This window comes from Symphalangus syndactylus, chromosome 12 (genome assembly GCF_028878055.3).
Source record: "Symphalangus syndactylus isolate Jambi chromosome 12, NHGRI_mSymSyn1-v2.1_pri, whole genome shotgun sequence".
Taxonomy (NCBI): Eukaryota; Metazoa; Chordata; class Mammalia; order Primates; family Hylobatidae; genus Symphalangus; species Symphalangus syndactylus.
Genome location: NC_072441.2, coordinates 126700225 through 126727118, shown reverse-complemented (window position 1 = coordinate 126727118; position 26894 = coordinate 126700225). Strand labels below are relative to the sequence as shown.

Genomic DNA, 26894 nt, shown 5'->3' with positions numbered 1-26894 from the left:
AGCCCCACAAGCTCCGTTCATGGTTAAGTGTCCTACACAGGTGTACCATTTCTATTTTCTATACTGAATTTTTACTCTATGTTTAGATATGTTCAGATAAATAAATACTTACCATTGTGTTACAACTGCCTACAGTATTCAGTATAGTATTCAAGGGTGTACAAGTTTGTAGCCTAGGAGCAACAGGCTATATGACAAATAGCCTAGGTGTGTAGTAAGCTACACCATCTAGGTTGTGTCAGTATACTTTCTGATGTTCCCCTAACCACACATTTCTCACATTTTCCCATCAATAAGCAGTGCATGACTATACATAAATTCATACCTGCCCATGAACACACATTTTTTTCATTAAAAAATTAAGTAGTCTTCACAGAAGTTGCTGCTACTGCTGGAGTTTGTGGGTTGCAGGGAGCTAGGCCTAGTGGGCGGTGTGTGTCAAGATGTCAGAGCTGGCAGTGAGGAAGACAGTGGTCCACCTTCCGGTGCTGCTCAGTGTGGTGGATCATTTCAACCGAATCAGCAAGGTTGGAAACCAGAAGTGCATTGTTGGTGTGCTTTTGGGGTCATGGCAGACAAAAGTACTTGATGTATCCAACAGTTCTGGAGTCCCTTTTGATGAAGATGACAAAAATCATTCTGTCTGGTTTTTAGACCATGATTATTTGGAAAATATGTATGGAATGTTTAAGAAAATTAATGCCAAAGAATAGTTGGATGGTACCACACAGGCCCTAAACTACACAAGAATAACATTGCCATCAATGAACTCAAGACAAGACACTAACCTAACTCAGTATTGGTATTACTGACTGAAACTAAAGGATCTGAGGCTGCCCACAGAAGCATATATTTCACTGAAAGAAGTCCATGATGATGGCACTCCAACCTCAAAAACATTTGAGCATGCGGCTAATGAAACTGGAGCAGAGGAAGCTGAGGCAGCTGGGCTGAACACTTGTTACAAGACATCAAAGATGCTACAGTGGACAGTCTTTCCCAGCTGATCACAAAGAGGTCCATGGTTTGAGGAGACTGAACTCCAAGCTTCTGGATATCAGGAGCTACCTGGAAAAAACAGCCACAGGCAAGCTGCCAATCAACCACCAGATCATTAGCTGCAGGAAGTCTTCAATTTGCTGCCACACATTAGCCTGCAGCAGTCTGTCAAGGCCTTGTACCTGAAGACCAACAACCAAATGGCGGCGGGGTACTTTGCCTCCCTGACGCATTCCATAGTTGCCCTGCACAACTTCATCAACAACAAGATTGCCAATCAGGATGTAGAGAAGTAAGAAGGGCAGGAAACAGAAGGGAGCAAAAAGGAGAGAAAAGATGACAAAGAGTAAGATATAGATAAGGAAAAGAGTGATGTGAAGAAAGAAAAGAAAAAGGAGAAAAAGTTAAAGATGTAGCTTTTTAAATTTGTAAATTAAAATCTTATAAACTAAAATCAGTATGTCACTAGGAGGTTCTTTTTAAAAAGCTGTCCTGATTAGAGCTCTATGCCTGGGGTCGCTCTTGAATGGATAGAGGGACTGATCTCAAACCTAAACTGCAGCATTAGCTGCTATGAGTTGAGGATAAGATAGCTCAGGCTTCAGATTGTATGAGAAAAATGAAGAGATTTCAACATAACATTTTTGGTACTCCTCATTCTTTTATCTATAAAACCAGGAGTTGAATCATCCCCATCTTCAGACTCATGGGGTCTATTTCTGGTCTCATGGGGGCTGCTAAATGGAATGCACGAATTTATGTTCTCGGCCTCATAACACCTTGAGTTCTGACCCTTCTGAACTCTGCTGAGAATAGTGCATCATGTTTTGGACTTGTAGTTCTGGCATTCTCAGGATTTGGGATCCAGTTCCATATAGTATTTACCGTGAAAGACACAATTAAATGGCTTGAGGTCAGGAGTTCGAGACCAGCCTGGCCAACAGTGTGAAACCGTGTCTCTACTAAAAATACAAAAATTAGCCAGGCGTGGTGGTGCACGCCTGTAATCTCAGCTACTCGGGAGGCTGAGGCAGGAGAATCACTTGAACCCAGGAGATGGAGGTCGCAGTCAGCCAAGATTGCACCACTGCACTCCAGCCTGGGTGAACAGGGCAAGACTCCGTCTCCAAAAAAAAAAAAAAAAAAAAATTAAGTGAACTTGAAGGACAGTCACAGCTTGTGGTTTTTGGAAATGATGAAAATTAAGAGAAGAAATATGAAAGAAAGTGGAGGCTAAGTAAATACATGAACATATATACATTTAGCCTGAGTCATTGCCTGTAAAAAGGAAAACCTACTGGGTATTTTACTCCTGCTGGAGTCAAAGATGCTCTAGGGAGATCATGAGCTCCCTTCTATATCCTCAGGATGTTATAAAGATTTAATTAACAGTTGGGAAGTTCTGCATTTTCTGTCAGGAGTTAGTAAAATATTCCACACAAAAAAATTTCTGGCACTTAAACTAATCTCACAATAAAATGGAAAAATAATTTTTATTAAGTACATGTAGAAAGTAAGTATCCTGCCGGGTACGGTTGCTCACGCCTGTAATCCCAGCACTTTGGGAGGCTAAGGCGGGTGGATCACCTGAGGTCAGGAGTTCGAGACCAGCCTGGCCAAGGTCTTTACTAAAAATACAAAAATTAGCCGGGTGTGGTGGCGGGTGCCTGTAATCTCAGCTACTCGGGAGGGTGAGGCAGGAGAATCGCTTGAACCCGGGAGGCGGAGGTTGCAGTGAGCTGAGATTGCGCCATCGCACTCCAGCCCAGGCGACACGAGCAAAACTCTGTCTCCAAAACAAAACAACACAAAAAACAGTAAAGTATTCTAAATTTGCTTTCCTTAGTTTTCTTTCACAGTCTGCAATGTGTCTATTCACCAGAAGCAAATGCTAACAAGATCCCAATGTGAGGCAAAATATTTAACATACCTTTTTTGAGATGGAGTCTCACTCTGTTGCCCAGGCTGGAGTGCAGTGGCATGATCTCGGCTCACTGCAACCTCCATCTCCCAGGTTCAAGAGATTCTCCTGCCTCGGCCTCCCAAGTAGCTGGAATTACAGGTGCATGCCACCATGCCCAGCTAATTTTTGAATTTTTAGTAGAGATGGGGTTTCACCATGTTGGCCAGGCTGGTCTCAAACTCCTGCCTGCCTCAGCCTCCCAAAGTGCTGGAATTACAGGTGTAAGCCACCTCGCCCAGCCATAAAATATCTAATATACTTCTATCCCTATCATAACAAGTGTATTTTAGAGCTTGGAGTAGAGTTATATATCATATAACATTTAAGAACAAAAATTTACTGGTATGTTTTTATTTATTTTGAAAGCTTAACAATTCCTCTGTTCTGTAGGATCAATCTTTTTGCCTGGTGGAATTCTACCTAGTGGAAGAAAATAATAAGGTCATAAGGGTACCAGTAAGGTGGGTAAATGTCTTGTGTTTGTGACTTGAGTATATAACATCACCTCTTGGAATCTCAGTAGTTTCCAGAAGTTGGGATTTTATGAACAAGTAAACTACTTAAATAAATGCATTAAAAACCTACATACGTTATCTCTTTTTCCCCATATAAAGTTTAAAAGATATTTAGGAACCACTGACCTGAATGACCTATATAATAATAACTAATTCTCCTTCTCCATATTCTCATAATTAAAAGTTTTCATGTCAAGTGGAATTACATTTAAGAAGACAATGTAGGAAAAGATTTATGTTGTTGTAACTAAAAACAAAACAAAACAAACAAACCAACATAAATACATAAACAGGGCGAAAACAGGTTTGCCAACTTAACCATAGGAACTGAAAAAAAGTCCATTCTTCATTTCACAAACAAAAGGATTTTAAAAAGAAGGAAAACAAACTTAGCAAGTACTAATACAGAAGTTGCAGCAAGTTATCCAGAAGTCTAGCTTAGATAATTGATCTATAAAGGTGGCTACACTAAACAACAGATTTTCAATGTAGACAAAACAGTCTTCTACTGGAAGAAAATGCCATCTACAACTGTCATAGCTAAAGAGAAGTCAATGTCTGGCTTCGAAGCATCAAAGGACAGGTTGAGTCTCCTATGGGGCTAATGCAGCTGTGGCGACTTTTAAGTTGAAGCCAATGCTCATTGACCATTCTGAAAATCCTAAGGCCCTTATGAATTAAGATAAATTGACAGTAGAAATAAAATAACAAAGCCTGGATGACAGCATAGCTGTTTACAGCATGTTTTACTGAATATTTTAAGCCCATTGTTGGGACCCACTGCTCAAATAAGAGATTTCTTTCAAAATACTCCTGCTAGGCTGGGCACGGTGGCTCAAGTCTGTAATCCCAGCACTTTTGGAGGCCAAGGTGGGCAGATCACTTGAGGTCAGGAGTTCGAGACCAGCCTGGCCAACATGGTGAAACCCTGTCTCTACTAAAAATACAAAAATTAGCTGTGTGTGGTGGCATGTGCCTGTAGTCCCAGCTACTTGGGAGGCTGAGGCAGGAGAATTGCTGGAACCTGGGAGGCAGAGGTTGTGGTGAGCTGAGATTGCACCACTGTGCTCCAGTCTGGGCAACAGAGGGAGACTGTTTCAAAAGAAACAAACAAACAAAAAAACCCAAAAATCTGCTCACTGACAATGCACCTAAGTCACCCAGAGCTCTGAGGAAGATGTATAAGGAGATGAATGTTATTTTCATGCCTGCTAACACAACATCCATTCTTGCAGCCAGGCAGTAATTCTTGCAAATCAAGGAGTAATTTTGACTTTCTAGTTTTATTATTTAAGAAATACACTTTATAAGGCTATAGCTGCCATAGACAGCCATTCCTCTGATGGATTTGGGCAAAGTACACCGAAAACCTCCTGGAAAGGATTCACCATTCTAGATGCTATTAAGAACAGTGTGACTCAGGCCTGGTGTGGTGGCTCACGCTTGTAATCCCAGCACTCTGGGAGGCTGAGGCGGTGTGGATCGCCTGAGGTCAGCAGTTCAAGACCAGCCTGGCCAACAAAGTGAAACCCTGTCTCTACTAAAAATACAAAAAATTAGCTGAGCGTGGTGGCGGGCTCCTGTAATCCCAGCTACTTGGGAGGCTGAGGCAGGAAAATCATTTGAACCCGAGAGGCGGAAGTTGCAATGAGCCGAGATAGCTCCATTGCACTCCAGCCTGGGAAACAAAGAGTGAAACTCTGTCTCAAACAAAACAAAACAAAAACAGTGTGACTCATGGAAGGAGGTGAAAATAGCAATAGTAAGAGGACTTTGAAAGAAGTTACATCCAACCGTCATGGATTACTGATGGATTCAAGACTTCAGTGGAGGAAGTAACTGCAGATGTGGTACAAATTAGCAAGGGAACTTCAATTATAAGTAGAGCCTGAAGATGCGACTGAATTGCTGCAATCTCATGGTAAAACTGGAACCAAAGAGGAGTTGCTTCTACAGATAAGCAAAGAAAGTGATTTCTTGAGATAGAATGTACTCCTGGTGAAGATGCTGTGAACATTGCTGAAATGAGAACAATGGATTTAGAATATTACATAAATTTAGTTCATGAAGCAGTGGCAGGATCTGAAAGGACTGATACCAATTTTCAAAGAGTACCTTGTGTGGGTAAAAGGCTATCGAACAGTATCACATGCTAAAAGAAATTGTACAGGAAAGAAAGAGTCAATTGATGTGGCAAACTTCAGTATTATTTTAAGAAATTGCCACAGGCACCCCAACCTTCAGCAGCTAACACCTTGATCAGTCGGCAGCCACCACTATCGAGGCAAGATCTTCCACCACCAAGAAGATTACAATTTGTTGAAGGCTCAAATAATCATTAGCTTTTTTTTTTTTTTTTTGAGATGGAGTTTCGCTCTTGTTGCCCAGGCTGGAGTGTAATGGCACTATCTCAGTTCACTGCCACTGAGGCTTGAACCTCAGCCTCCCGGGTTCAAGTGATTCTCCTGCCTCAGCCTCTCAAGTAGCTGGGATTACAGGCACCCGCCACCACGCCTGGCTAATTTTTTGTATTTTTAGTAGAGACGTGGTTTCACCATGTTGTGCAGGCTAGTCTCGAACTCCTGACCTCAGGTGATCCACCCACCCCGGCCTCCCAAAGTGCTGGGATTACAGGCATGAGCCACCGTGCCCGATCATTAGCATTTTTTTTTTTTTTTTTAGCAATGAAGCATTTTCTAATTAAGACGTGCATTTTTTAGACATGTTACTGCACGCTTAATAGACCAGAGTATAGTGAAAACATAACTTTTATATGTGACTTCTTTTATTGCAATATTTGCTTTATTGTGGTGGTATGGAAAAGAACCCATGCTGGGCCAGGTGCAGCGGCTCACGCCTGTAATCCTAGCACTTTAGGAGACTGAGGTGGGAGGACTGCTTGAGCCCAGGAGTTCGAGACCAGCCTGGGTTCCTAAAACAAAACAAAACCATAATGTCTCCAAGGTGTATGGCTGTACTTGATTTTGGTTTCTCCATCTAAAAAAATCTAATTCATCCAAGGAAGAAGTTATAAGATACACATTTTAAAACAAGAATGTTACATTCTCAGAGTAGCTGATGGCACTTTAAAGCACCAGTGCACTCCAATTTGTTAAAATTTGGATAATAATATATACGAATACATATACTTAATGAGATGTAGTTCTTAAAAGTTCAAAGACATTTTAAAAATACATAACTAAAATTTGCCAACTTCCTGAAGACCTCTCTGGAAGCTAATTTTGTGGAAGGTAATATGAAATTCTGGCCCACAGGATGTCTAAGGTTTCTTCCAGCTCTAAGTTTGAGGGGAAAAGAAAGGAACAATGGAGACACCCCCACACTAATCTTTATACCGGAAAGAAAGAGGCAGAGAGCTTATTTGAAGAAATAATGGCCAAAACTCCCCAACTTTGAGGGAAGACACGGATATATAAAAAGGTCAATAAACTCCACGTAGGATAAACTCAAAAGAGTCCTATACAGAGTTACATTATAATCAAACTGCTGAAAGACAGAAACAAAGAGAGCACTGTGAAAGCAGTGAGAGAAAACTGACTCATCATGCACAAGGGATCCTCAATAATTTTTTTTTTTTTTGGATGGAGTCTCGTTCTGTCACTCTGGATGGAGTGCAATGGCGCCATCTCGGCTTACTGCAACCTCTGCCTCCCGGGTTCAAGTGATTGGCTTACTCCTGCCTCAGCCCCTGGAGTAGCTAGGACTACAGGTGCAAGCCACCACGCCTGGATAATTTTTGTATTTTTAGTAGAGATGGAGTTTCATCATGTTGGCCAGGCTAGTCTCAAACTCCTGACCTCAAGTGATCCTGCCGCCTCGGTCTCCCACAGTGTTGGGATTACAGGTATGAGCCACAGTGCCTGGCCAGGATCCTCAATAAAATTATCAGTGAATTTCTCAGCAGAAACCTTGAAGGGAGTAGGGGAATATATTGAAGGGCTCAGAAGAAAACCTGTCAACTGAGAATTCTGTATCTAGTAAACTGTCCTTCACAAACAAGAGAGAAATTAAGATATTCCCAGATAAACAAAAACTAAATGGTTCATTACCACTAGACCTACCCTATAAGAAATGCTAAAGGGGCTGGGAGCAGTGACTCATGCCTATAATCCCAGCACTTTCGGAGGCCAAGGTGGGTGGATCACATAAGGTCAGGAGTTTGAGACCAGCCTGGCCAACATGGTGAAAGCCCATCTCTACTAAAAATACAAAAATTAGTGAGGCATGGCTGGGCGTGGTGGCTCATGCCTGTAATCCCAGCACTTTGGGAGGCCAAGGTGGACGGATCACTTGAAGTCAGGAGTTCGAGACCAGCCTGGCAAACATGGTGAGACTCCATCTCTGCTAAAGATACAAAAATTAGTGGGGCATGGTGGTGCGTGCCTGTAGTCCCAGCTACTTGGAAGGCTGAGGCAGAAGAACAACCTGAAGCGGTAGGGGGAGGATGCAGTGAGCCAAGATCTTGCCACTGCATTCCAGCCTGGAGTGAGACTGTTTCCAGAAAAAAAAAAAAAAAATTAGTCGGGCATGCTGGTAGACGCCTGTAATCCCAGCTACTAGAGAGGCTGAGGCAGGAGAATCGCCTGAACCCAGGAGGCAGACGTTGCAGTGAGTTGAGATTGCGTCACTGCACTCCAGCCTGGGCAACAAGAGCAAAACTCTGCCTCAAAAAAAAAAAAAAAAAAAAGGAAAAAAAAGAAATGCTAAAGGGAGTCATTCAGGTTGAAATGAAAGGATGTTAGACACACCAAATGAAAATAGAAAGTTCTCTCTGATAAAGGTAAATATCAACATATGGACAAATATAAAAAATAGTATTACTATAATATTGGCTCACAACTCAACTTTAGAAGTAAATTGTGACTTTCAACCACATAAAGTGGGGGGTGGAGCTGTAAAGGAGTGGTTTTGAATCCAATTGAAATTAAGTCTTATCAGTTTAAAATAGACTGTTGTAACTGTAGGATGTTTTGTGTAATCTCCATGAAACAGAGAAAAGAGTAAAAGGAAATGAGGAGGGAATAAAAAATGTCACTACAAAAAATCAACTAAACATAAATGAAGACAGTAACAGAGGAAATAAGGGACAAAAAACTATAGGACATACAGAAACAAATAGCGAAATGACAATAATAAGTCCTTCCCGATCAGTTATTACTTTAAATGTGAATGGATTAAACTCTCTAATGAAAAGACACAAACCGGCAGAAAAAAAATGTAAAATACAACTACATGCTGTATAAGAGAGATTCACTTTAGATCTAAGGACACATACAGTTTGAAAGGGAAAAGATGAAAAAAGATATTTCATGCAAAGAGAATATCAAGAGAGCAGAGATATCTTAATATCAGAAAAAATAGACTTTAAGTCTACAACTGTTACAAGAGACAAAGATGGACATTATACAATAAAGAAAGGGTCAATTTACCAATATGATGTAACATTTATAAACATACATGCACCAAATATGCTTCTTAAATATATACATTAAACACTGACAGAACTGAAGGGAGAAACAGACAGCTCTACAGTAACAGCTGGAGACTTCAATATCTCACTTTCAATGTGAATAAAACAGAAGATCAATAAGGAGAGAGAGGACCTGAACAATACTTTAGATCAACTGGACCTAACAGATATATGCAGAACACTCCACCCAACAATAGCAGAATACACATTTTCTCAAGTACATATCTAATGTTCTCCAAGAACATACTTTAGGCCATAGAACAACTCTTAAAGAATTTTAAAAATTTGAAATCATAAAAATATCTCTTCCAGCCAGGTGCGGTGGCTCATGCCTGTAATCCCAACACTTTGGGAGGCCGAGGTGGACAGGTCCCTTGAGATCAGGAGTTCGAGACCAGCCTGGCCAACATGGTGAAACCCCGTCTCTACTAAAAATACAAAAATGACATGGGCGTGGTGGTGGGCGCCTGTAGTCCCAGCTACTTGTGAGGCTGAGGCAGGAGAATTGCTTGAACCCGGGAGGCAGAGGTTGCAGTGAGCCGAGATCGTGCTATTGCACCCCAGCCTGGGTGACAGAACGAGACTGTATCTCAAAATAAAAATAATAAATAAATGTATATCTTCCAATTAAAACAGAATAAAACTAAAAATTAATAGCAGAAGCAAAACTAGACGACCTATAAATAGATGGAAATTAAATATCACGCTCAACAAATTGGTCAAAGAAAAATCACAAAGAAAATTAGAAAATATCTTGAAACAAATGAAAATGAAAACACAGCATTACCAAAACTAATGGGATGTAGCAGCAAAAGCTGTGCTGAGATAAACTTCTAACTATAAATACTTAAAAAAGAAGAGCTCAAATAAACAACCTAACTTTACACTGTAAAGGATCTAAAAAAAGAAAAGCAAGCTAAACTCAAAGCTAGCAGAAAGAAATGAATAATAAAAATTGGAGCAGAGACAACACAGAGTAGAAAAATAGAGAAAATCAACAGAACCAAGAGTTTGTTCTTTGAAAAGATCAACAAAATAGACATTCCTAGATGGACTAAGAAAATGAGACTCAATAACTAAAATCAGAAATGAAAGAGGAGACATTACTAGTAATTTCACAGAAATAAAAAGGATTGTTAACACAGTGCTATGTACGATTATATATCAACAAACTGAATAGTATAAATGAGAAGAACAAATTCTGAGAAACACAAGTTATGGAGACTGAATCACAAAAACACAGAAAATGTGAATTGACTCATAACTAATAAGGAGATCAAATCTGTAATCAAAAACCTTCCAACAGTGCTCACTTTAGCAGCACATATACTAAAACTAGAAAGATACAGGGAAGGTTAGCATGGCCCCTGTGCAAGGATAGCATGCAAATTCTTGTGGCATTCCATATTTTTAATTTTTTTTTTTTTTGAGATGGAGTCTCGCTTTGTGGCCCAGGCTGGAGTGCAGTGGTGTAATCTTGGCTCACTGCAACCTCCACAACCCGGGTTCAAGAGATTCTCCTACCTCAGTCTCCTGAGTAGCTGGGATGACAGGCGCCCACTACCACACCTGGCTCATTTTTGTATTTTTAGTAGAGACGGGGTTTCACCATGTTGGCCAGGCTGGTTTTGAACTCCTGACCTCAAGTGATCCACCCGCCTCAGCCTCCCAAAGTGCTGGGATTACAGGCCTGAGCCACTGTGTCCGGCCACCATTATTTTTAAAATTAACAAAACAAAACACCTCCCAACAAAGAAAAGTTCACGATTACATGACTTCGCGGGTGAATTCTACTAAACATTTAAAGTATAATCAAAACCAATCTCCCTCAAACTCTTCCAAAATATTGAAGAGGCAGGAACAATTCCATACTCATTCTGTGAAGCCAGTATTACTCTGATATCAAAGCCAGATGAAGGCATATAGATGAGAAAAGAAAACTATAGATCAATATCCTTTATGAATATTTTTGTAAAAATCCTCAAAAGAATTCAATAGCACATTAAAAGGATTATACACCATGTCCAAGTGGGATTTACTCCTGGAATATAAGAATGGTTCAACATACAAAAATCATTCAATGTAATACACCACATTAACAGAATGAGGGGAAAAATACAACACCAATCATTTCAATGGATGCAACAAAAGTATTTGACAGAATTCAAAACCCTTTCATGATAAAAACACTCAAAAAGCTAAGAATAGAAGGAAACTACCTCAACTTAATAAAGGCCATATATGAAAAGCCAACAGCAAATATCACACTCAATCTTGAGAGGCTGAAACCATTTCTCTACAATAAGGAACAAGACAAGGATGCCTGCTGTTACCATTTCTACCACTTCTATTCAATATAGCAGCAGTTCCCAACATTTTTGGCACCAGGGACCGGCTTTGTGGAAGACAATTTTTTTAGGACTTGGGTGTGGGATGAGGGGAATGATTTCAGGATGAAACTGTTCCACCTCAGATCATCAGGCGTTAGATTCTCATAAGGAGCACACAACCTAGATCCCTCACATGTGCAGTTCACAATAAGGTTCAAGCTCCTATGAGAATCTAATGCTGCTGCTGATCTGACAGGAGGCGGAGCTCAGGCATTAGGTACTGCTCACTTGCCCATCACTCACCTCCTGCTGTGCAGCCTGGTTCCTAACAGGCCACAGACTGGTACTGGTCCATGGCCTGGGGTTTGGGGACCCCTGCAATATAGTAGTAGAAGTCCTAGCCAAAGCACTTAGGCAAGAAAAAGAAATAAAAGGCATCCAGATTCAAAACAAAGAAATAAAATCTGTTTGCAAATAACATGATCTTATATGTAGAAAACCCTAAAGATTCCACCAAAAAACTATTAGAACTAATAGCTGAATATGGCACAGTAGCAGGATACAAAAATCAACATATGAAAATCAGTCATATTTCTATATACCAACAGTGAACAATCTGGAAAGGAAATTAAGAAAACAATTCCATTTACAACAGCATCAAAAAGAATGAAATACTTAGGAATTAACCAAGGAGGACTCGTATACTGACAATTACAATACATTCTGAAAGAAATTAAAGACACAAACAAATGGAAAGACATCCCATGTTCACAGATTAGAAGACTTAATATTGTTAAGTTGGTAATATTACCCAAAGTGATCTACAGATTCAATGCAATCCCTATCAAAAATCCCAATGACTTTTTCTTTTGGCAGAAATAGAAAAATTCATCCTAAAATTCACATGGAATCTCAAGGAACCCGAATAGCCAAAGCAGTCTTTTTCTTTTTCTTTCTTTTTTTTTTTTTGAGACAGGGTCTGGTTCTGTCACCCAGGCTACAGTGCAGTGGCATGATCTTGGCTCACTGCAACCTCTGCCTCCTCAGCTCAAGTGATCCTCTCACCTCAGCTTCCTAAGTAGCTGTACTACTTCCTAAGTAGTACAGGTGCATGCTACTATGCCTGGCTAATTTTTGCATTTTTTTTGTAGAGACAGAGTCTCACTATGTTGCCCAGGCTGGTCTTGAACTCCTGAGTTCAGGCGATCCACCCACCTTGACCTCCCAAAGTGCTGGGATTACATGCATGAGCCACTGTGCCCGGCCCAAAGCAGTCTTAAAAAGGAACAACAAAGTTGGTAGTCAAACTTTCTGATTTCAAATCTTATTTCAAAGCTATAGTCATTAAAACAGTGAGGAGGAACTGCATAAATACAAACCATATAAATCAATGGAACAGAATACAGAGTCCAGAAATAAACCCTCACATATATGGTCAAATGATTTTCAACAAACGTGCCAAGAACAAACAATGGAAAAAGGACGGTCTTTACAAGAAAAGATGATGGGAAAACTGAATATCCATATGCAAATGAATGAAGTTAGACTCTTACCTCACACCATATACAAAAATTAACTCAAAATGGATTAAATACCTAAATGTAAGAGCTAAAACTATAAAACTCATAGGGGAAATGCTTCCTGATATTAGATTTAGCAATGCTTTCTTGGTTATAACACTAAAAGCAAAGGCAACAACAACACAATAGATAAAATGAGCTACATCAAAATTAAAAACTTTTGTTCACCAATAGACAGTATTAACAGAATGAAAAGGTAACCCACAGGATGGGAGAAAATATTTGCAAATCATTTATCTAATAAGGGGTTAATATCTAGGATATATAAAAAAATTCAACAAAGGCCGGGCGCGGTGGCTCACGCTTGTAATCCCAGCACTTTGGGAGGCCGAGGTGGGTGGATAACGAGGTCAGGAGATCAAGACCACGGTGAAACCCTGTCTCTACTAAAAATACAAAAAAAAAAAAAATTAGCCGGGCGTGGTGGTGGGCGCCTGTAGTCCCAGCTACTTGGAGAGGCTGAGGCAGGAGAACAGTGTGAACCCGGGAGGCGGAGCTTGCAGTGAGCCGAGACTGCACCACTGCACTCCAGGCTGGGCGACAGAGGGAGACTCTGTCTCAAAAAAAAAAAAAAAAAAAAAATCAACAAAAAACAACCTGATTTAGAAATGGGCAGAGGACTTGAATAGATATTTCTCCACAGAAGATATACAAATGGCCAATAAGCATATAAAAAAATGCACAACATACTAATCATTAGGGAAATACAAATCAAAGCAATAAGATACCACTTCACACCCATTAGGATGCCTATTATAATAAAACAGAAAGTAGTAAGGGTTGGCAAAGACGTGGAAACATTGGAACTACTGTGAACTGTTGCTTGGTGTATAAAATGGTATGGCTGCTGCGGAGAATAGTATGATTGTTTCTCAAAAAACTAAAAACAGCATTACCATATGATCCAGCAATTCTACTTTTAGAATTATACCCAAAAGAATTGAAAGCAGGGACTCAAACAGGTATCTGTACCCTCACATTCACAGTAGCATTATGCACATAGACAAAATGTGAAGGCAACTAAGTGTCCATTAATGAATGAACAAATAAACAAAATGCAGTATATACACACAATAGAATATGATTAAGCCTGAAAAAGGTAAAAAATTCAGATACATTCTACAATGTGGATGAACCTTGAGGACATTATGGTAAATGAAATAAGTCAATCACCAAAATACAAATACTTTATGATTCCACTTACACGTAGTATGCAGAGTAGTAATGATGGTTGTTAGGGATTGGTGAGAGGGAGGATAGGGAGTTATTATTTAATGGATACAGAATTTCAGTTCTGGAATATGAAAAAAGTTCTTGAGATGGATGGTGGTGATGATTGCACAACAACGTGAATGTACTTAATGTTCTTGAACTGTACATTTAAAAAAGGTTAAAATACCAAACTTTATGTTATGTATATTTTGCCACAATTAAAAGAACTACTTATCATAACAAAATAAATAATATCTACCCACTAGACTCCCATTACATGTTCTCTGAGAATAGCAGCTGGCTCATTTTTTCATTCAATAACATACGCCCAGGCGTTATTTTCAGGTTCTTGGGTTGTATCAGTGAAAACCAAGATCTCAATTCCTTCTGGAGCTTAATTTCTAACAGGATGAAAAGGAAACAGATAAAAGTAATTTATATAATAAGATGGAAAGTAGTAAGTTATAATGAAAGAAGAAAAGTAGAGAATAGTAATGTAGGAGCACTGAGCTGGGTAGTGGTACTTGTAAATGTTAGAGTGGCCAGAATAAGCTTCACTGAGAAGGTGATATCTGAATTAAGACGTGTCAGAGGTAATAGAGATTATCATGTGAACATACGGAGAAGGATCATCCTAGGAAGAGGGAACGGCTAGTGCAAAGGGCCAAAGAACATGGGTCTGTTGTTTGAGCAGCAGCAAGAAGACCAGTGTGGCTGGAGGAGAGTGAGTAATGGGAATAATGATGAGATATTGTTAAAAAAGTGCAGGCCACTGTAAGGCTTTTACTGGATATAATTTGAAGGTAGAGTCAATAAGATTTCCTGACAGATTAGAGACAGAGGAAGAGCAAAAGAAGAACCAAGGATGATTCTAAGATTTTAGGCCTGGACACCATTAAAGATGAACCATGAAGATGTGGAAGGTGCCAAGAAAAGCAGGTTTAGGAAGGAAAAATAGCTGCTTTGTGTCAGACTTATGCATTAGACATATCTATCAGACATTCAAGTGGAGATGCCAAATAAATAGCTGGAAAAATGAGCCTGGGGTTCAGGAAAGAGATGTGACTAGAGATATAGATCAGTGTATCGATAGTATTTGAAGCCACAGATGAGTTCCCCCAAGGGAGTACAGATAAAAAAGAAAAGAGGTCCAAGGACTAAGACTTGGGACAACACAATATTAAGAGGTTGAGGAAAAAGAGGAAATATCAACAAAGGAGATTAAGAAAGAATGACCAAAGAGGCAGGTGGAAAACCAGAGGCCTCATTTGAATTGGATACATCTAATACTGCTACTTTAACCTTCTGAAAATTGTTTCATCTCTCCACGCCTGGATTTTCCTTGTCTGTACAATAAACATAATACAAATAATATAATGTAGTTGTTGTGAGAATTAAATGGGACCAAGTAGAGAAAAATGATTAGCATGTTGACTGCTGGAACTCTGCAAGTGTTCAATAAATAGTAGCTATTATTATTATAATTAATGATAAATCTTAGCCTCCTCCTAGGCTATTGTCATCATTTATTCTACCACTTTACAGGAAATGAATTAGGAACTGGAATTTAAGCAGAAGATCAACAGAGGTATTAGAAATCTTTAATGTAACACTGTAACCTACCACTTCAGCCTTGACTAGTCCTCTATCTTGCAAAAAAAGAGAAATAGCTCTTGCAAAAATGTGTTAGTTTTTCCTTGAATATGCCCTATATGTTCTGCCTCCATTCCTTGTTCACATTGTTCTTTTTGCTCCACATAATCTCTTTCCATATTTACCTGCTAAAATACTAGCCCATGCTTTCAAGGCATACCACAAAAGCCACATTCCACTTTGATATCATTAATGATTTATCCTTAATGTGATCTCCCCTTCCTTTAATCTCTGCTGGTTTAATTAACTCTTATGGCACTTACCATTTCCTTGGTGTGGGCAATCATAAACGTATTAACCTTTCATTTTATTCTCTTAGTTTATCCTTTTTAATTCTATAGTACCCCTAGCAATATAATCAGCTTAATAATGAGGGTATAAAAACAGTGCATGTACTTAAAAAATATGTAATTTAACCACTGTTAATACAATAAGCCTTTTAGAAGTCTCGTTTGCTCTCATTCTAAGTTTCTGTTTAAATCAATATCCAGCCTATATTAAATCTTATTTTTTTCTACCTATCTCCTTTTTGTATTCCTCACTCTTGCTACTCATGTTGGGAGTTAATTTCCAACCCGAAAACAATGCACTCTGCTAAATCTCATCTTGTTACAATTTGTTCATTATAAGAAACCCAACCTGTTTTTTGCAGCCAGCCTTTTTTTGGAGACAGAGTCTCACTCTGTTGCCCAGGCTGGCGTGCAATGGCACAACCTCGGCTCACTGCAACCTCCGCCTTCTGGGTTCAAGCAATTCTCCTGCCTCAGCCTCCTAAGTAGCTGGGATTATAGGAACCCACCACCATACCCGGCTAATTTTTGTATTTTTAGTGGAGACGGGGTTTCACCATGTTGGCCAGGCTGGTCTCGACCTCAAGTGATCTACCTGCCTTGGTCTCCCAAAATGCTGGGATTACAGGCGTGAGCCACCGCGCCCAGGCTCCTGTAAAGGCATTTCTACTATTCTTTTTCTATGTTCATAATCCTTAATTAGTCACAATTAATACATTTGTACACTGAACAACTCACTCTATATTCACCTAGAAAAATAAAGCCATCTATTTTCAGCATAATATTAGAGTATTTACACATTTGAGTTTACTTTCCTCAGATTTTCTGCTCTCCCATCCCAAATGATAGCTGGTCTGTTTATCTGTTTTGTTTTAAATGAAGAGTAGAAAAGAAGCAGAGTTACTTTGTTGAAAAAGCTTTCTGATTTTGTCAGACCTAATACTGAATCTTGGCTTTACCTGGTTCAAATCTATTAAACTGTATGATCTTGATGAACACTGCTTAATATTCTGGTCCTCAGTTTATGTTTAAAATGAGATTACTATTTAAAAAGTTATTAAAAGAATAAATAAAAAATTAGATACCATCAATGAAGTATGAAGATTGGATGCTAAAATAACATTTAGCTTTTCTCTGTATTATTAACAGAACCCATTTGTATTTGTAAAGCAATTTTCATTTTCTATTGGAAGCCACTAATCTTTTAATTTAGACCAAGATCCATAACAGTCAATGCTGACTTTGAAGCTGCCAAGCAACACAGCATTTTATAAAGCAAAACATTTTTATTGGTTTACTGATACTGGGTAGAGTTCATATTCTAGTATAATATTCAACACGAACAATAAATGAAAGAATGAAAGATAAGTAGAAAGTGATATACAAATGCTTATTATTGGTAAATTACAATTGGATATAATTATGCAATAATTTTAAAGCTATAAATAACAGGACAAATATATTTAGAGACAAAGAAAAAAAGAATCTTAAAAAAAGTGTTATGTTTAATGTTCAATGAAGTTGATAAATTATTTATTTACCTGAATCGCTTGCTGCAACAACTGTTCCACCAGGAGCAAAAGGATCATTGTGCTTCAACGTTTCTACCTAAACAAAGCATACAAAACCATGAATGAGAGAGGCAACACTTCATAGCTGAAACCTCATCACCACTCCAAAGAATATATTCTTTGCAAATTCTTAATTAATTAAGGAATATAGACATTAGGAACAAATGTTTCCCCATAGTGATCTGCAATCTTACTAACTGGAAATAATACATATTATTTTCTAATCTGAACTGTGACATATAACATCCATTCAGAAAAGTACATGAAACAGATCTATGGTTTAACAAGCAAGTATCAAGTGAACACTTGTGTAGTCATTTCCCAGGAAACTGCCAATACCTCAGAAGTCTTCATGTGCCCCTCTATAATCACAATCCTGACTTTGGTGATATTCGTTTATTTTTTTCTTCATAATCTTGCTAGTTGTAGAGATGCACGCTGTTTTAACTTTTTACTTATTTTTTAGAGACAGGTTCTTGCTCTGTCACCCCAGCTGGAATGCAGTGGTGTGATCACAGCTCACTGTAACCTCAAACTCCTGGGCTCAAGTGATCCTCCTGCCTCTCTCCTGCCTTAGCCTCCCGAATAGCTGGGACTACAGGTGTATGCCATCACACCTGGGTAATTTTTGTTATTATTTGTATAGATAGGGTCATGCTATGTTTCCCTCAAACTCCTGGCCTCAAGAAATCCTTCCACCTTGGCCTCCGAAAGCACTGGGATTTTAGGTGACAGCCATCACTACTAACCTTTTATCTCGGAATAATTTACATTTACATAAGAGTTGTAAAGATAGTACAGAGTTCCCACACACTCTTCACCCAGTTTCCCCTAATGTTAATATCTCACATAATTATAGTACATCTATTAAAACTAAGAACACTGGTACAAAACTATAAACCACAGATTTTATTAGATTTCACCAGTTTTTCCATTAATGTCCTTTTTCGATTCCAGAATATCATTTTACATTTAGAACGCACACACTATTTTAATTCTCAAATATCCTAGTACTTAATATCATAAAATGTTACATTTCTATTTTCTAATTGTTATCTAAAAATAATTCTGCATTCTTACCCTCAGAGAGAAAACATATGTACACACATACACACGTACACACACATACACACACACACGTGCACACGCACACATAAACAAAGATAGCTTTTTGCTAAGAAGACCCTGCTGCTTTCAACAATAAGCTATGTAAAAGTCTGGGATCAAGAGCAACTGATCTTGCTAAAGGTGAGGATGTTACCAGATGCCAGAGATTCTGCTTTTTAACTGTCTTCCTACTTCATACTTTAGTTTTTAATCATAGTCAAACAAATTGTATATCTAGGAAGATAACTGAATTTCCTCTTTCTGGCACCAGGCTCTTTTTAAGGGGCTAGATGAAAGACTTGGCAAACAGGTGAAAAGAGTGTGAAAAGAGTTTCTGAACATTTATATGCAACTCTGATGCATGATTATCAATGTCATTTGTATTACAGACTCTATTTCCAATTATCAAGAAGTTGGATATTACAAATAAATGTCAAATAATACTGCCAGAACTAATGTATAAATCTCCAAGTTAAAAAAATTAATTGTAGAGAAAGGTAATGTTAACTGGTACTAACCTTCTCTCTTTATAAAAGAGAATCCATTAAAACTATTAGCGGAAAGAATTAATACTAATGAAGTTTTTAGAAATGAAAACTATGAATGATAAAAAGTAATGATAGTATTAACTGATGCCAATTATACTATTATACAACTAGCACACTAACTTAGATATCTGCAGAATAAACAGCAATTAAAGAAAAACTTAAACTGGTCTATATAGCAAGATAACTTTCCATGTTTCCTAATATGATAGTTATAACACCAGTGTAAGAGAAGGTCACTGACATAACAAGTCACCAAGTACAGGTTGAGCATCCTTATCTGAAATGCTTGGGACAAAAAGTATTTTGGATGTTGGGTTTTTTCAGATTTTGAAATATCTGTGTTATACTTACCAAGTGAACATCCATAATCCGAAAACATGAAATGCTCCAAAGTCTGAAATCTTTTGAGTGCTGACACGATACTCAGGAAATGCTCACTGGCGCATTTCGGATTTGGGGTGCTCAACCTGTATTATTACTTCGCTTTGACAGAAGGAAAAACTAACAGGCTGTGTTTTAAACAACAGCTTGCAGATTTGATTTGCCATCACAAAGAGAAAGGGAAAGGGCATGCCTACATGTGTGTCAGGTTTAGTTTCTAGTCCTTCATCATATACTGTGCGACCACCCTAAAAGGCCGTCAGGATAGCAAGGGGAACAGGATAGATTGTGCAGCCCATGAAGGAATAAGGGGCCACAAAACTCTACGTCAGTTTGATAATTGGGGAGTTTAGCAGGGTCAATTTTTAAAAAATTTCTAGATTGTATTGGTGAAAGTCTTAAGATTTTGGTTTGAGTCTAGTTCTACCACTTACTAACTTACTACCAACTTAATCTATCTTTTTTTTTTTTTTTTTAAATTGCGACAAGATCTCACTCTATCACCCAAGCTGGAGTGCTGTGGTGCAATCATGGCTCACTGCTGCCTTGACCTCCTGAGCTCACACAATCCTCCCACCTCAGTCTCTTGAGTAGCTGGGATTACAGGTGCATGCTATTACACCTGACTAATATTTTAATTTTTTTTGTAGAGACAGTGTCTCGCTTTGTTGCCCAGGCTGGTTGTGAACTACTTGCCTCAAGTGATCCTCCTGCCTTGGCCTCCTGAAGTGCTGGAATTAGAGGTGGGAGCTACCACACCTGGCCTCAACTTAACCTATGTAAACCTCATAGGATTACTGTGAAAATTAAATGAGACAATGCTTATAAAGAGCTTGGCAGCATCCCTGGCACATAGAGGAAATTAGATAAACTGCAGCTATTATTATATTGCCAATTTGGTTTTTTGTTTTGAATGGTGAAATTACAAGCTGTAAGCAAGGATAATATTCCTTTAGAAAACTGGGAATAAAAAGTCAGTAAAACAAATGGTAGAAAAATCTCATGGGGACAGGACAAGAGGAATGTATTCATTTTTAAATTAGAAGAGCTAATTTAGCTTTCTTGCTCTTTAGATGATAGGAGAATGAGAGGCTAGAATAAGAAGGTGAGAGGAGAAGAATTCCGGTAGCAGCAATTTTAGAAGAATTTGGCAAATGGGTCCACATCGCAAACTAAGTGCTATAGGAAAACAGAGTATCCAGTAGCCCGGGGAAACGAAAAATACTCAGTTACGAAGGTATCTGTCCAGTTTTCATTCAATGGAAAACACCATTTCTTAGCCAAGCAGCTTTTTACTGAACACAAAAAAGAAGCAACTCTCAATAATATAAAACCTATTATCTTTAAAATAATCAATTACATTTTAAAAGAAATATTCTTAATCTAAGAGTACTAGAAGACAAATTTTTTGCTTCAAATGCCTCTCAATTAACTGGTCCTTTATAGGTTCAGTTTACCTACAGACATGAAACTGCCGTCTCAAAAAAGAAGTCTCAAAATACAAATTAAAAAGCAAAACCAAACACCTGCAAAACCATTCCTAATTATTGAAATTGAGTAATGGATGCATGGAAGCTTGTTAAAATATTTCATTACATTACTCTCTTTTGAGTATTTCTAAATATCCACAAGATGAAGTTTTTTTTTTTTTTTTTTGAGACAGAGTCTCACTCTGTCACCCAGGCTGGAGTGCAGTGGTACGATCTCAGCTCACTGCAAGCTCCGCCTCCCGGGTTCACGCCATTCTCCTGCCTCAGCCTCCTGAGTAGCTGGGACTATAAGCACCCACCACCGCGCCCGGCTAATTTTTTGTATTTTTAGTAGAGACGAGTTTTCACCATGTTAGCCAGGATGGTCTCGATCTCCTGACCTCGTGATCCGCCCACCTCAGCCTCCCAAAGTGCTGGGATTACAGGCGTGAGCCACCGCACACGGCCATGAAGATTTTTTTAAAGCCTCCAGATAAAACAGCAACTAGCTATAGGACCTTAAACGTTAATTTTTCTAAGTCTCAGTGTCCTTATTTTTAAAATAGGGATATCAACACCTACTTTGCAAAATTATGTGAAGATTAGAAACAATGAATGTAAAGCACACACCAGTACCTGGATCAGGCATGTGGTTATTAAACAGTGATTGCTGTAGATATGTACATTCTCAAGAGAGCTTGACATTTAGTGAGAATTTGTACTTTGCAGAATTAACATTCCAGAGGTGTCTATGAAATAACATAAATGATTTTATTTTTCTAAAATTCTTTTAATTTTCATTATTTCAGTAATATACCAAACATTTCAGAAAAGTTTTATGTAAGATTGGCTTACAAATTTCCAGTAATTTTTAGTATCCTCAATAGGATAAGATGTAGTCTCTTGAAAGATGAACATCACTTTTGGACTCCGTTCAGTCATTCCAGTTAGTTCCAGTGGGTAATCAAACTATTAAATACCAGTCTGAACCAAAAACTAAATGAATTGGGATGAGACTGATATTCTTATATGGTCCATTAGAAGTAATCTAAATGAGGGTTCTTTTATCACTATGTATTTCAAGAAACTTGCTTAGGACACTTATTATCCATTTAACTTAACAGTTCTTAATTCTCCCACTTACCGATGTAATACTGCTATTGTTGGCTGGACTGAAAGGGTCAGTGCTTGAAGTGGCAAAAGGATCAGTAGATTGCCTGAAGAAACAGTCTGATGCAAATGGATCTGAACCTTTGAAAGGATCACCACCAAATGGATCTAAAAAAATAAGGCACGAACATAAGAGACAAAAAATAATTATTGCACTAAATTTCCCATCACTTGAAGGTATGATCAGTGCCTTAATTAAAAGACAGTTTGGGGCCAGGTGCAGTGGCTCACACCTGTAATCCCACCACTTTGGGAGGCTGAGACAGGCAGATCACTTGAGGTCAGGAGTTCAAGACCAGCCTGCCCAACATGTCAAAACCTCCTCTCTACTAAAAAATACAAAAATTAGCCAGGCGTGGTGGTGCGCACCTACAGTCCCAGCTACTCGGGAGGCTGAGGTGGGAGAATCACTTGAACCTGGGAGGCAGAGGCTGCAGTGAGCAAAGATCTGCCACTGCACTCCAGCCTGGGTGACAGTGAGACCCTGTCTCAAAAACAAACAAAAAGACAGTTTGGGCCAGGTGCAGTGGCTCACACCTGTAATTCCAGCACTTTGGGAGGTTGAGGTGGACAGATCACTTGAGCTCAGGAGTTTAAGACCAGCCTGGCTAACGTGGTGAAACCCTGTCTCTACTAAAAATACAAAAATTAGCCAGGCGTGGTGGTGCGCGCCTGTAATGCCCGCTATTCGGGAGGCTGAGGCGTGAGAATAATAGCTTGAGCATGGGAGGCGGAGGTTGCAGTGAGTCAAGATCGCACTACTTGTACTCTAGCCTGGGCAACAGAGCAAGACTGTCTCAAAAAAAATCCCCAAAAAGACAGTTTGAAATCCTGTAGAATCTAAGCTGAGTACTTTTTATTTCACAGACTCCTTTGCAATTTTGATAAAAGATATAGAACCTTCCACCTAATAAACTTATTTTTAAAATTAACATATAATTTCAACGGATCCAATTTTAAGTCCCCTTATTCTATGCTATCATAACTAAAGAAAACACAATAAAAACTTCTAAATGTATTTTTCTCTCTGAGCTCAAAGCTAACAGCCAATAGTTTAGAACAGGTTTGGGATGCAAAACTAAATGGTAAACAAGATTTGCATTATTCTAATGAAAATTCCCAGAAAAAGAGTATCTCAAAAAGCCTGATATTTTAGTAATTCTTCAAGATCCTCTTCCTCTAATCACACATGTGGGCTATAATCTTAGGAAAACAAAATTACATTCTAAACCCTGAAGTAGTATAGATCATTATGCTCACCAAACCTTTAGTTAGTAAGGAGGAATCACAATAAATATTAAAAGCACCAAATTCTAAACACTAATGTCGTTTTTAAAAAAGTAATAAAGCTACTGGGCACAGTGGCTCACACCTGTCTGTAATTGCAGCACTTGGGGAGGCTGAGGCAGGAGGACTGCTTGAGCCCAGGAGTTCCGAGACCAACCTGGGCAACACAGTGAGACCCTGTCTCTACAAAAAGTTAAAAAAATCAGTCAAGTGTGCTGGCATGAGCTTGTAGACCCTAGGTACTCAGGAGGCTGAGGCAGGAGGACTGCTTGAGCCCAGGAAGTCAAGGCTGCAGTGAGCCATGATCACACCACTGCATTCCAGCCTGGGTGACAGAATAAGACCCTGTCTCAAAAACAAAAAACACCAAAAAAAAAAAAAAAAAAAAGAAGTAAAAGTAAAGCAACAATTCATTAAGCAAAATCAAAAGAATTTACTACTCTCTTTCTGAAAATGCCAGGCACAAAGAGCATCTTACTGGGGCTTCAGTTTCAGACCTAAATAACATAAGCTTATTATTAAGCAGAAATGAATGAAAGCTAAGATGAAACTCAATAAGATACTGACCGATTTTTCCAAAAGGATCATCCTTGAAAGGATCACCTGTGATAAAATAAACACAAACAAATCCAAATAACAATATTTACTGTGGTGACACCATTACTTAAAGAGTAACTTTAAAACAAAACCAAAGCAAAGTTTATTTCTTTTCTTTTTTTTTTTTTTTTTTGAGACGGAGTCTCGCTTTGTCACCCAGGCTGGAGTGCAGTGACGCAATTTCGGCTCACTGCAAGCTCCACCTCCTGGGTTCACGCCATTCTCCTGCCTCAGCCTCTCCGAGTAGCTGGGACTACAGGCGCCCGCCACCACGCCCGGCTAATTTTTTTGTATTTTTAGTAGAGACGGGGTTTCACCGTGGTCTCGATCTCCTGACCTCGTGATCCGCCCGCCTCGGCCTCCCAAAGTGCTGGGATTACAAGCGTGAGCCACCGCGCCCGGCCTGAAAAGTTTATTTCGATAACTTCACTTCACAGTAGATAAAATAAGGAATGTCATTGACCTTATGAAATGTACAGCCAACTATACTTACCTTGATCACAAGTTGAGGTTATGGATGGAGGGGAAGACATTACAGCAAAAATTTTACTAACAAAATCTCTACTCTTCACAAGAGTACTGGGAGGGTATTATCATCACCAGTTCAGAAATAAAGATACTGAGCTTTACTGAAGCAAAAAAAAAAAAAAAAATTCTTACAGGATTGAAGAGTCCAGAAATAAATCCTTACATTTATGGTCATCTGATTTTTGACAAGAGTATCAAGAACACAAAATGGAGAAAGGACAGTCTTTTCAACAAATGGTGTTAGGACAACTGGATATCCACATGCAAAAGAATGAAGCTTGACCCCTATCTCACATCATATACAAAAATAAACTCAAAATGGATCAAAGATCTAACTGTAACAGCAAAACTATAAAACTCTTAGACAAAGAGAGCATTAAATCTTTGCGACTTAGGTAATAGTTTCTTAGATGACACCAAAAGCACAAGTGACAGAAGAAAAAATAGATAATTGGACTTCACCAAAGTTGAATAAACACTTTTCCAAAGAAGATATACAAATGGCTAATAAGCATCTAGAAAGATGTTCAACATTAATCAGTAGGAAAATACAAAGCAGGCCGGACACAGTGGCTCATGCCTGTAATCCCAGCACTTTAGGAGGCCGAGGCAGGCGGATCACCTGACATCAGGAGTTCAAGACCAGCCTGGTCAAAATGGTGAAACCCAGTCTCTACTAAAAATACAAAAATTAGGCCGGACGCAGTGGCTCACGCCTGTAATCCCAGCACTTTAGGGGGCCAACGTGGGTGGATCACGAGGTCAAGAGATGGAGACCATCCTGGCCAAAATGGTGAACCCCACCTCTACTAAAAACACAAAAGTTAGCTGGGTGTGGTGGCAGGCACCTGTAATCCCAACTACTCAGGAAGCTGAGGCAGGAGAATAGCTTGGATCTGGAAGGCAGAGGTTGCAGTGAGCCGAGATTGTGCCACTGCACTCCAGCCTGGCGACAGAGCGGGACTCCGTTTCTAAATAAATTAATTACATACATAAATACATACATACATACATACATACATAAAATTAGCTGGGTGTGGTGGTGGGTGCCTGTAGTCTCAGCTACTCAAGAGGCTGAGACAGGAGAATCGCTTGAACCCAGGAGGCGGAAGTTGCAGTGAGCCGAGATCGTGCCACTGTACTCCAGCCTGGGCGACAGACTGAGTTAGTAGGCTATTGAAACTGAAGCCTTAATCCTTAGTTTATATATTATAAAGTCTTTTTTGGGGGGTAAATCTATAATATAAAAAAAAAGAGTACTTACTGCCAACGAAAGGATCAGACTGGAAAAAATCCAAGTTTGTATCTGCAACTGGACCTGTCAGCGAGCTTGAGTCTACATTAAATGGATCTTCCTAAAAATAATTTTAAATTAAAATTATTTTTTAGAAACCAAAGTTTTAAAAGGTAACATTTTAAAATAAAATAACACACATTCAGGTCATACATATGCTCTGAAAAATCAACTGATGGGCCAGGCACGGTGGCTCACACCTGTAATCCCAGCACTTTGGGAGGCTGACGTGGGCGGATCACAAGGTCAAGAGATAGAGACCATCCTGGCCAACATGGTGAAACCCCATCTCTACCAAAAACACAAAAATTAGCTGGGCATGTGCAGCTACTCAGGAGGCTGAGGCAGGAGAATCGCTTGAACCTGGGAGGTGGAGGTTGCAGTGAGCCAAGATCGTGCCACTGCACTCAAGCCTGGGCAACAGAGTGAGACTTAGTCTTGAAAACAAAAGGAAAATCAACTGATGGTAATGTAACAAATATTTCTCTAGTCATAAAGCACATTTAACACATTTTTCTCTTTCCTTCACCTAAAATAGTGTATAATTCATCTAAGGAAAACAGTGATAAGGACATTTTTAAAAAACATCATTTAATTTTTAGAGATAAGGTCTCTCTATGTTGCCTAGTGCCTCCAACTCAGGCTCAAGCAATCCACCTACTTCAGCCTCCTGAGTAGCTGGGACTACAGGCACTTGCCACCACATCCAGCTATTAAGAACATTTATTAATTATTTATTTATTTTATATGTATAAATTCAAGGGGTACAAGTGGAATTTTGTTACATGGCTATATTGCCTAAAGGTGAAGTCGGGGCTTTTGATGTATCTATCATCTGAATAATGTACATTGTACCCATTAAGTAATGTCTGGTAATTCACCTCCTCCTGTCCTTCCACCCTTACGAGT

General features: G+C 39.0%; 1 protein-coding gene, 1 non-coding gene and 1 pseudogene across 32 annotated transcripts in view; 2 read left to right on the top strand and 1 right to left on the bottom strand.

Moving 5' to 3' along the window:
- Window positions 1-26894, bottom strand: part of EPS15 (epidermal growth factor receptor pathway substrate 15) — a 167697-nt gene that overhangs the window by 17232 nt on the left and 123571 nt on the right. For all 31 annotated transcript variants that reach the window (XM_055254773.2, XM_055254776.2, XM_063627458.1 and 28 more), the window contains 4 exons: window positions 25956-26046; window positions 24134-24169; window positions 22254-22387; window positions 17575-17641 (listed from right to left, as the gene is read on the bottom strand). In XM_055254773.2, coding sequence (XP_055110748.1) covers window positions 17575-17641; window positions 22254-22387; window positions 24134-24169; window positions 25956-26046 — 328 coding nt within the window. The remainder of the gene's footprint in view (window positions 1-17574; window positions 17642-22253; window positions 22388-24133; window positions 24170-25955; window positions 26047-26894) is intronic.
- LOC129468874 (26S proteasome non-ATPase regulatory subunit 7-like) lies at window positions 414-1487 on the top strand (annotated as a pseudogene).
- On the top strand, window positions 10274-10380 carry LOC129469284 (U6 spliceosomal RNA). The gene has a single exon (XR_008652977.1). It is a non-coding gene; the product is annotated as a U6 spliceosomal RNA (small nuclear RNA).